This window comes from Diorhabda carinulata, chromosome 2, assembly GCF_026250575.1.
Source record: "Diorhabda carinulata isolate Delta chromosome 2, icDioCari1.1, whole genome shotgun sequence".
Taxonomy (NCBI): Eukaryota; Metazoa; Arthropoda; class Insecta; order Coleoptera; family Chrysomelidae; genus Diorhabda; species Diorhabda carinulata.
The window spans coordinates 7,526,141-7,536,844 of record NC_079461.1 but is presented as its reverse complement, the minus strand read 5'-3'; the positions used below and the strand labels follow the sequence as shown (position 1 = coordinate 7,536,844).

Sequence of the window (10,704 nt, the reverse complement as noted above, 5' to 3'; positions counted from 1 at the left end):
CAGACCGACACATTATTTCGGAACATTAAGTTCGATTGTCAATAATTTTTAATATATTAACCCTTGTCCAGATATCTATACGAGCAGTTAATTGACACTAAATGAATATGGAATCGTAAAAATCGCTTATATATTCATTAGACAATATTCATCAATAAAACATTGAACCGCTTATATTGCCCAGACTCCTACCGTATAAAGAGCCTTTTTCATTTAGAAAACCATCAAATATGCTAATATTAGAAATCTTCGGTTTTAAAAATTTGAATGTTTGAAATACACACAAGATACCTTAAAAGAGAAAGACGAAGATGTAGTAGGTCGTAATTAATAAAAAATCTAACAAAATCTTTAATTCGGAACAAAGGTAATAAGTAAATTTTATTACTACAATTTAAATTGTATTAATAAAAAACGTCATATTCCAAAACACGACCTTAGTCTGGTCATTTGGTAATTTTCCTAGGAAGGTTTCTGGGAGTTTTAAAAATTGGTGATTCTATAAATTTCGACATGCTCTTTTTGAATTTTCACTTTGTCATCTCGTATGTTTGCCACTCGCGCCAGCATATTACAAAAATAGCAGTCAAAAACTCAAATACTCAACTCAAAAAAAATAGTTCTGTAATAAATTAAACTAGAGAAAATTTCCTAAAATTTATGCTCTAACTTTTTTTCTGTAGAATCTATAGTTTCAACGTCCACTACAACACGCGTTTCAGCCAAATAATCATTTAAGTGTTAGAGGCACGTTTGTTTTTAGTATACTTCGACAACGGACTTCCCTCGTCACCCCAACCATCGATATCTCATTGAATAACGAGACAATCACCTTCATCTCCAGTTACAAACACCCCCACCAAACACTTTCTGTCGACCTTCTTGAATATGAACACACTCTCCCTAGAGTCATCATAATGGGAGACTTCAACTCCAGGAATTCTCCCAGATCCATCAGATGAAACCTTACCACACACACTTCGTCGATCGTCGGTGCTGTAGGTTTTCTGCGGTTTCTCTGTAACCTGGTGAACGTGTTAACGAGACAAATGGTCGACGATGAGTAATAATGCAGCCGTAGCTATACCCACCCGCCCCCCATTAAGATTTTTTCAAAAAGAAAAAAAACCATAAAATTTTCAAAAAACAAACAAAAAAATCACCAAATCGAAAAGAACCGTTTTTGCTTACTAGAGCTCACTGTTCATTTTGTTCTGGCCAATGGTCGTTCGCTTTTTCTCCCTTCCAGCCAAGACAGTAAACACAACCCCAGCCCTGCAGAGTAGAAACCCTTATATTAGGGGCAACTCTAACAAACCTTCCTGCTATACCTTATCCTACCAAAAAATTTTTCCAACGAATCTCTCTCTCTCTTTAGTATACTTAGTAGGCCTAATCCACTTGTAACGTACTATTACAAAAGTTAATGTATTCTTCTTCGCCTCGTTATTCTCGATGAATCTGGTTGTGAAAGTTCTTCGTCTTCGGTACCGAGCGAAAGGTCACAAATAGAAATTTCTTCCGTGTCATCAGCTTCTTTGTAATCGTCTGGTCATACGTTGGCTTGAGAATAAATTTTGTAACTTCCTCCTCATTAGTGTGAGATACCAATTATCAAGAACAATTGGCGCATATAACGGAGCACCTAACTTAGCATTTCTGCATCCACAGACTCCCCGACATCCCTTCAGAAATCAAACATTTATTCTGGATGAAGAATTCTCATAATAATCTTACTGCTGCCGCTAAGTGACGGTATCTAAATGTGAAGCTAATAATATTAATTAGTGGTATCATCATAGGTTCCCACTCTCCCCCACCTCTTATTTGAAGACATAGACTAAACTGGACTGGAGCTTTAAGACTAGCTCTAGTTTCATCGGAGAACAGTATCTGTTACCAATCATTGATGGTCCAATTCTGATGTAGTCTTGCAAAGTTCAATCTATGAACTTTGTGTTCTTTGGTAAGCAACAGGTTTTGGGCGGGTCTTCTGTTGCTTAACCCTGCTTCATTTAAACTTCTTCTAGCCGTTCGAGACGATGTATTGATAATACGAACATCTGATAATTCATTTTTTAACAGACTGCTGGTGACTCTCCTATTTCTGAGAGCACATTGTCTCAAAAAACGATCATCAATTTGATTAGTGCAACCCTTCATTCAGAAGAGTCGATGCTCGCACTGTCTTCTCCATTGACAAATTTCTTTGGCGGCTCATTCTTTACTTTATATACTTCCAAATGATTTTCTAAACATGTATGAAATAAAAACAATTACAATCAACAGCTTGCTTCTAACAGAAACTTTGCTTTAATCAGCACTTTTTAATAAAATGTTAACACAGTTTTAAGCTTGGTTTATGCAGCCAAAATTAAAAATTACCATTAAAATAACAAATTAAATTACTATTTAAAGGACACTGAAATGGTTATTGTAGTTCACGCAGAAAATTAACAGTAAATTAAAATTAATCTAAGATTTCGCCAACTTTTAACTTCTTAATTTAATTTTGTGAGGTTTCGAACACAGAATAGGTCAGGTCAGTCTGTATTGGTGGTATTGTTTTGTTTGCAATATCATTGCTCTTTGGTTATGGGAATATTATTCGTGTTAATGTGCCGATTGCCGCAGTGGTGTTTTATTTTTAAAACTGATATAAAATAATAGGAAAAAGAAATGTCTGAAAGTCGGCAATGTCCTTTAGACGATGGAACACTGATAGATAGTGTCAGGGGCTTTCCACATTTTTATGAAAAAAAGTGAATTAATGTTAATTTTAATTTAGCTTTTATTTTTGCTGCATAAACCAAGCTTTAATCTAAAGCGAGGTTTAATACTGTCAAAACAAGATTTTGCGATAGTGCGATACTATAGTTAAGCTAAATAACAACTATCACTGTCATAGGTCATGGCCTACTTGTCGTACAAGTTATCAATAAATAAATAATATCGAAAAAAATATGAGTGGTACGTTAATTTTGTCCAGAAACTCAGTTGAAATTTACCCTTGCATTTATTTTATAATTCTAAAGTAGATTTTTATGTTTTCTTCATGTTAAATATTGTAGTGAAACATCTACATATATAATTTTTCTATGATACTTCAGATTTGTCATTCGTTTCATACCAAGGTATGTTCTGTGGTTTCCGCTGCTACTGTCACTCATTTCATTCTGTTTATTCTTTGATCGCCATTTTAGTCAATATTGTGGTAGTAAACCGAACAAATAGGAAAATTTGTGTAAAAGTTGAACCCTAGTAAAATTCACTTGATATAAAAAGTGAGTATTGGTACTATTGAATAGTTAATTATAAAAAAATACAAAAAGATATATGAAGTAAATATTTGACATTTTTCCAATATCGTTTCAGATGCCAAATATAAAATTGCAATCATCCGATGGCGAAACCTTCGAGGTCGACGTAGAAATCGCAAAATGCTCAGTTACTATTAAAACTATGCTTGAAGACTTGGGAATGGACGATGAAGAAGAAGAAGTAGTTCCATTACCTAATGTAAATTCTGCTATTCTGAGAAAAGTTATTCAGTGGGCAACTTACCACAAAGACGACCCACCACCACCAGAAGATGATGATAACAAAGAGAAAAGAACTGATGATATTTCTTCGTGGGATGCAGATTTCCTAAAAGTTGACCAGGGTACTCTATTTGAGCTGATTCTAGCTGCCAATTATCTTGATATTAAAGGATTGCTGGATGTTACATGCAAAACAGTTGCAAATATGATCAAAGGCAAGGCTCCTGAAGAAATTCGAAAGACTTTTAACATCAAAAACGATTTCACAGCTTCAGAAGAAGAACAAGTTAGAAAGGAGAATGAATGGTGTGAAGAAAAGTAATTTATTGATTGTTTGATATTTATGTGAATATTGTAATACCATATTAAATGCTTACTTTAAATGTTTTTGGACAAAGATGACTGTGCTGTGTATTTCAGAAGGATTAAATTCATAGTCTGACAGTTCATTCATTAGGAATTTGTATTTAAATTAAATAGTGTTTTTCATAAAATAGTATTTTTTCTTCATTATATTCTTTACATTGAAAAGTTCTGTAAGTAATGAGATGATCACACTTTCATTGATAGTTTCTTCCATCTTACTTAGCTATTTCAAAATATACATACTATGTTGATGTAAATAGTGAGCTTTTTATTTTGACTTAATTTCAGTTGTATTGATAAACTTTAAATAAGAGAATGACAAAAGCAATTCATTTTTTCCTCATGAAAACCACTTTTTCAGTTAAATGATCACTAAAATTCAATAATAAAATATTTATTTTTATAAAATTAGGCAATAAAAGTGACATTTAATTCAAACTGATTCAAAATTGAGTTTTATAACAAAACATGCTCATAAATACTTTTAACATTTACATTGAAAGTGATAATTTTATAAATAAGATTTTTTGCATTTATTCGTTTACAGTGAAATATGTATGAACAAAATTAATTTGTAAAACATTAATTAGAAAATTCTGCACATTTATCATAAACTTGTTTTAATAAAAAAACTACCATTCCCTCATTTTTATATTTAATATTAACACTGGAATTAGAACATTTGCTTATGCAGACTCCTTGCAAAGATAACAAAATTTTTTTCAGTTTAATGTGCCTCAACATTAATTGATTAAATAAAGGAATGTTACAAAATCTATTATAGTACATGAATTAATTATATTTTCTCATACAGTTTGGCGACTTTAAGAAACTTTAGGATTTTCTTCATTTCTGTCTGGCAGTTAAAGTGTCTCCTTGAGGTTGGTTTTCATATGAAGCTGCTGGAGTGCGACAGAGTATTCTCTGAAGTCAGTGAGGATGTGCTTAACAGACACAGGAACATGACAACTTTGGCAGACAGGACGACATCAAATAGCAGTAAGATTGGTGTGGATGATGTGGAGTCTTCTTATTGTCATAGCTTCTCACCTACTCAAAAAGCTTAGGGGCAGGTGAGAAGTAGATGGGTGGATATTGTATAGTGCTGTAGTACCTTTGCTCCATCCTGACATGTATTGTTGCTACTTGCTAGTGCAGAGTACCTTTTATTGCTATTTGAAGATGTTGCAGCTCCTAATTCAACAGGAAGAATGCCTCCAGCAATTTTATTTTATTTCCAATAGAGTCCCAAACGTATCCCTCAGCGACTGTTGAGGACCTCCATCCTGTGTCATTGATTGTCGTCAGATTCGCATTTGAATTCACAAGACGCAGACGTAAAGTATAGTTAAATATCACAAATCAACGACTCTTTTAGATCAGGAAATGAATCATTTTGGCTCAGAAGTTACTTGAAATTTTTTCAGAAGGTAGGAAATAGCCCAAGGATCATTTTCGATATCAGGTCACCGTGGTTGCCACCTCTTCTCGAGGGTGGAATTTTTTTTACATTCCGACTAGATGAATCTATGGAAAAGTAATTCTAAGAAAAAAATGTTCTTTACGTTTTCTTCCTTAATCTAATATTTTTCAAGTTATTTGCGTTTTCTTGACGAAAAAATTTTAAAAAACATTTCATCTATTAAGGGGGTATCCTGGTTCCAGAAGCCTAAATTTTAGGCATTTTTGAGATGGAAATGAGACGAATTTTTAAAAATCCGTTTAAGGACATATTCTTAAGGGACTAAGCTTTGAAAATATGCAAAAAATTCAAATTTTCTAAATTAGAACACCCCCTTAAAGTATGTAAATGAATGCTGCGTTAGTTCTAATTGATTCAAAATTTTGAACCATATCACTTATTACTTAGAAGTTGAGCAATTTTTCTTATTATACCATTAAATGTTGCTCTTATAATCATATTAGGAATTTAGAGCAACTTTAACTCTAGTTCATATTATATTTGTTGCAAAAGGATCTGAATACACCATGTATGGTCCCCAAAAGGATTTTTCCATAATTCAATAAATTACTATTTTGTTTAAACCTTGAACCAATGCCAAAATCAAAGTCTGTACTCAGAAAAAATATTTTTTATCTTATTTTAGAAAAGTATGCAAATAAAAAGAATTATTATAAATGAAATTCTAATAATTTAATTTCAAGTGTTAACAAAAATCTAATTTTAATGATTATTAGTAGAATACAATAATAGACTGAATGAAGAATTATGCCTAATCCTCAGTCCATTCAAAAGGTTCTGGAGGTTCTGGTTCTTTTTCGTCTTCGCCTTTAGGACCAAACGCTAGAAATAAAAAAAGTTGTTTCAAAATGATTTCAATGCAGCTGAAATAGTTAACCTAGATAGTCATGATAAAAAGTAAAATGTATAATAAAGCCAAAATGAAAATTTCATCCCCTTGGCTCGAGTGAGTTTTTATTCAACCCACCATGAGAACTACCAAACAAATAACTGAAGATAAAAAGAAGACCAAAAACACAATTAAAAGGTAGATACATAAATATGAATGAATGTCTTCTGAGCTAGAGACTTCAACGTTAGTGTGAATCGAGATGATATGTTAAGTGAAGTTAGTAGAATTCAACCCTCTAATTTAAAAAATTATATTTGTGATCATCTGTGAATACACTCACATATATTCGAATAAAATTCCAGAAATATTTTGTAACTAATTTTTTTTAAATTAATTTATAACACCGTAAAATGTTATAAAATAAAATATAAAAATTATATAGAAGGAACTGAAAATTAAATAGAAATCTTTTAGCCAGGTATGTTTTGCCATAGCACTTGTGGACCAAGACCTATGGGAAGTTTAAATGGCACTTTCGACTTGGAATGACATAGTCTACTGTATCAGGAGCATTGACAAGAGTTGGCCGGCCATAGAGTGAGAATGAAAAATCAAGATCCACTTATGGGAAGGTTTGCCCGAGAACACTGAAACCTCAATAGAGCAATATTTTATTTAGTGATGAATCTGTAAAAAATGTTATTGTGATTGGAAATCATATTACAAATTACAGAAGTTTTTGAACCGCATGTGGTACCGAATGCACCCTTTATAGGAGAGATATTATGCATTGGAATGGGAAATTGCAACACTAGTTTGGCTCGAAGAAGATCAAGGTGTAATTATAAACTCAATACTCTGAAGATGTGAAGCTGTAATCAGAGCAAGGGCAGACTATAGACAGCATTAAATCCAGAATTGACTTGCATTTTTTTTTAATTGATAAACGAAAATTGTATTTATTATTTTTATATTTCTATTAATATGATCCATAAGATTGAAAAAACTTCAAAAGTTATTCCAGATATTTCAATAAAATTGTAATCTTTTCCTATCAAAATTTCCACAAATTTATTTTTCCTTAAAAGTTTATATGCTTGATTATAATTTGAGTAACATACCTGCTACAGGTTCAACTAATTCTTCTTCTCCGGATTTCAAATTTCTAACCATAATAATACCTCCAATAGAAACATCCTTCATAGCAACATGTTGACTACTATCATTAAGTGAGATAACTTTCAACTGCTGCCTCATTACTCTTGCTGGATTTTGTAATATTTCAAAAGCTGGTTCTGGTTCCTTCTTTTTCTCCTCTTTTTTATCTTCTGGGGATGTACCCGCTTTTTTATCATCAGCTTTCTTTTCTTTATCATCAACTTTTTTTTCTTTGTCATCTTCTTTTTTCTCGTCTTTTTTCTCTTCAGACTTTTTCTCTTTATCATCTTTTTCTGTTGGCTTTTTATCATCCTTTTCTTCATCAACTTCCATTTTTTCATCACGATGTTTTCGTTCATGATCTCTCCTACGTTGCCTAGCTGCTATGCTGAGAACTGCAGTTGTTACCTTTTCTCTTTCTTCACGCTTCTTTTCTTCCATAGGAGCAGGATAAGCATAAAAACTAGGTTTTGCGTTGGACTTGAAATCTAATTTAGGCATCTTTAGTTGTGTGTTTAGAGCAATAACACATGTTGGTGTAAATGCCAATGCCAAGCAATGTGAAAGTGGGAACCAGTACCAATACTGGGTAAATACAAGTGTGCCTACTACTGCCAGCATATTTGTATGGCCAGTTCTCGACTGTAGAGACAAAGTTACATTTCTGCCTCCAGCATCAATTATACCTTGAGCTAATATAGCTCCAAATTTAGCCATAACATCTTCATGTTTGTTAGAAATAACTTGAGCATAAGTTTGTCTGAAAAATGTTACTTTGGGACAAGTTTGTTCAGTTTGCTGTATTAAAATCATAGCAGAAGCAATCAATGCACCTTGCCTGACAAAGTTCACAGGATCAAACATAACCATTGGTTCGAGAAGTGCAATTGCTTCACGCAAACCAGTTCCAGCACACGCAATACCAAGAGCCATAGCGGCACCATAACGTACATGAGGATTATAACTTTCAGCTAATAGAGATACTACACTTGGGCACTGTTCTGGAGTTCTGAATAATAGGAAGCCCAAAGCTGTTACTGCAGCTCTTCTTACATCATCATTTACATCTGATACAGCAACGTGAAGTAATCTTCTTATTGCTTGATTATGTCCAGTACCACAATATGCCATAGCTAATGTGTACATACCAGATCTTCTTAATATTGGGTCTTTATCAGAAGTTAGCTGCTGAATCAACATATCTGCTTCTTCTAAACGACCATACATTGTAAAACTAATTCCTACAGCTAACCCCCGAAGAATCTTTTCATGTTGACTTTCTTGAGCATATGCTACCATATCCATTATAGTGGTTGGATTACTAGAACCCAACATGACCATGCCCATAGCAATACCAGCTGCTTCTCCGGTGTTGGCATCATCTTGGTATAAATTGAACTTCAATTGTTCATAGACATCTTGTCTGTGAAATGAGAAAAAAATATCAAATATGAAGTTCTGAAACTATTGATGGTATTTATATTCAACATACTGCTTAGTACCACTATACTAACACTCAAAATTCTACTATCTATTTATAATCAAGTTATCACTTCAATAGCTAAATACCTTAAAACAGTATAATTGTGAATGTTAGTGTAGCAGTAGTATATATTTCTCATTACCTGTTAGTACCCATGGCAGCTAAACCAAGTCCAAGACATCCACCATGCCTAACCATTTCATTTTGAGCATCTTTAAGCTGCCCCAGCAGGTAATCAATTATGTTTGCACCATGATTAGCATGAATTAGTCCAAGAGCATAAAGACCCCCTCCTTCAGAGTAACCAGAACTAGGTCCAACTTCTTTGGGAAGATAACTTTGCATAAGTGTGAGGGCTTCTTGTTCATGACCTCTGTGTATAACACCTAGAGAAGCTGTAGCAGTCAACTTAGCCCAATTCGTTGCTCTAGCTAACCATTCTAAATTATCTCTTAAAAATTGATCACTAGTGGTACCACTGTGCATAAATGCATTAGCGATAACTGTTGCTGTATGACAAATACTAACTCTAACTGTCTCTTTAGTTTGTTTCAGAATAAGTAAGTCAGCATGATTTGATCTAATCAGAAATTGTAAATGGAGTTCAATAGAAACTTCTCCTGCAAGAATAGTATGAAGTTTTTCAATTCTCTTTTGATGCTCCTTGTCTTGATCAGATAGACTTTCTATAGATTTTTTTTCTTTTACTTCAACATTTGTTGAAGCTGCTTCTCCAGCTTCACTAGATATAGTAGCATCAATTTCACCAACTTTTGGTTTTACTTTCTCTTCCAGCAATGACGGCAGTGGAGCAGTGGCCCTTAATGCTACTAGTATTCTTTCCAAGAACTGTTGAGTTGCTGATTCATATAAATCAAAAGCAATTTGGTATGCCATAAGTTCACTATCTTCCTTGCCAGTTACCAACTTATCTAAAATTTCAGCTACAGAAAGAGGATCATCCAAGAAAATAAGACATTGGCACATATTCACATAATCAGGTGTGGCTAATCCTCTGTAAAGGCCAACAAGTGATCTTAGTACAGTATTTCTAAATGCACGATTTTGAATTAGACTCATAGCCACCTGAAAAGCATAAGTTAACATGCTGCTTATATCATCTGCCTGTGTAATAGATGCTTCGAAGATATCCATTCTTCTGGTTTCCAAAGCAAGTCCTAAAGCTTGCCGATACTGACCATCATCAAGGCAACGCTGAAACATTCGATTAACAATAGCTTCAAGCCTATCATCTATTGGTTTCGCATCTTTATAGCCTTCAGCTAATGCAATACGTTGTTGAGTATAATAGTCGATACATTTCGCTAGAGTTGTTTCTACATATTCACTACGAGCATTGACATCAAACAAATCACCAGCTCCAAGAGCATATGTAAGAGAGTCTTCAAATGCACCTAAATGATAATATACTTTACTTGCTACTAATGCTGCTAGCTGATGTTGTTGAAACACTTTATCTTCGTGCAAAATTTCTATCTTCTCAATAGCTTCAGAAATTTCTGGCCAAAATTCACCCACTATAGAATCCAATTTCTTCAATGCAAACACTTTTAATTCGGATCGAGGTTCATCCAAAAGGGAAATTATTCCCGCTGCAGATGTAATATTCATTTTGTAGACTGTAATTCCAAAAAATACAATTTTTAAACCTATCACGTCGGAAAAAACACAGTCATCTAAAGCATGTTCTTAAGTTGCTCTTCAAAATTTTACACCGCATTGATCAATATTAATAATGACGTCATATAAATTTTTGCTGGATTACTCTGAAAACTCCAAGAAGTTTTTCCGCTATAGATTATATTTTGAAAATATATTA

General features: G+C 33.4%; 2 protein-coding genes across 2 annotated transcripts; one reads left to right on the top strand and one right to left on the bottom strand.

Moving 5' to 3' along the window:
- The first annotated feature begins 2,977 nt into the window (after window positions 1–2,977).
- Window positions 2,978–4,036, top strand: LOC130890762 (S-phase kinase-associated protein 1). The gene is made up of 2 exons (XM_057795064.1): window positions 2,978–3,284; window positions 3,376–4,036. The coding sequence occupies exon 2, from the start codon at window positions 3,376–3,378 to the stop codon at window positions 3,862–3,864; it is 489 nt and encodes a 162-aa protein (XP_057651047.1). The 5' UTR covers window positions 2,978–3,284; the 3' UTR covers window positions 3,865–4,036.
- A 2,002-nt stretch (window positions 4,037–6,038) lies between these two features.
- Window positions 6,039–10,596, bottom strand: LOC130890761 (26S proteasome non-ATPase regulatory subunit 1). The gene is made up of 3 exons (XM_057795063.1): window positions 9,007–10,596; window positions 7,345–8,804; window positions 6,039–6,213 (listed from the first exon to the last, which is right to left on the bottom strand). Exons 1-3 carry the CDS (start codon window positions 10,494–10,496, stop codon window positions 6,143–6,145), a joined length of 3,021 nt encoding a protein of 1,006 aa, XP_057651046.1. The 5' UTR covers window positions 10,497–10,596; the 3' UTR covers window positions 6,039–6,142.
- Window positions 10,597–10,704: the final 108 nt, after the last annotated feature.

What these genes read in the sequence shown, in the direction of transcription:
- LOC130890762 (XM_057795064.1), top strand. Translation starts at nt 3,376, where the DNA reads ATGCCAAATATAAAATTGCAATCATCCGATGGCGAAACCTTCGAGGTC.
- LOC130890761 (XM_057795063.1), bottom strand. Translation starts at nt 10,496, where the DNA reads ATGAATATTACATCTGCAGCGGGAATAATTTCCCTTTTGGATGAACCT. An exon ending in GCTGCCATGGGTACTAACAG is followed by an intron (nt 8,805 to 9,006) that starts GTAATGAGAAAT and finishes CTCATTTCACAG; the next exon opens with ACAAGATGTCTATGAACAAT. An exon ending in ATTAGTTGAACCTGTAGCAG is followed by an intron (nt 6,214 to 7,344) that starts GTATGTTACTCA and finishes TTTTATTTCTAG; the next exon opens with CGTTTGGTCCTAAAGGCGAA.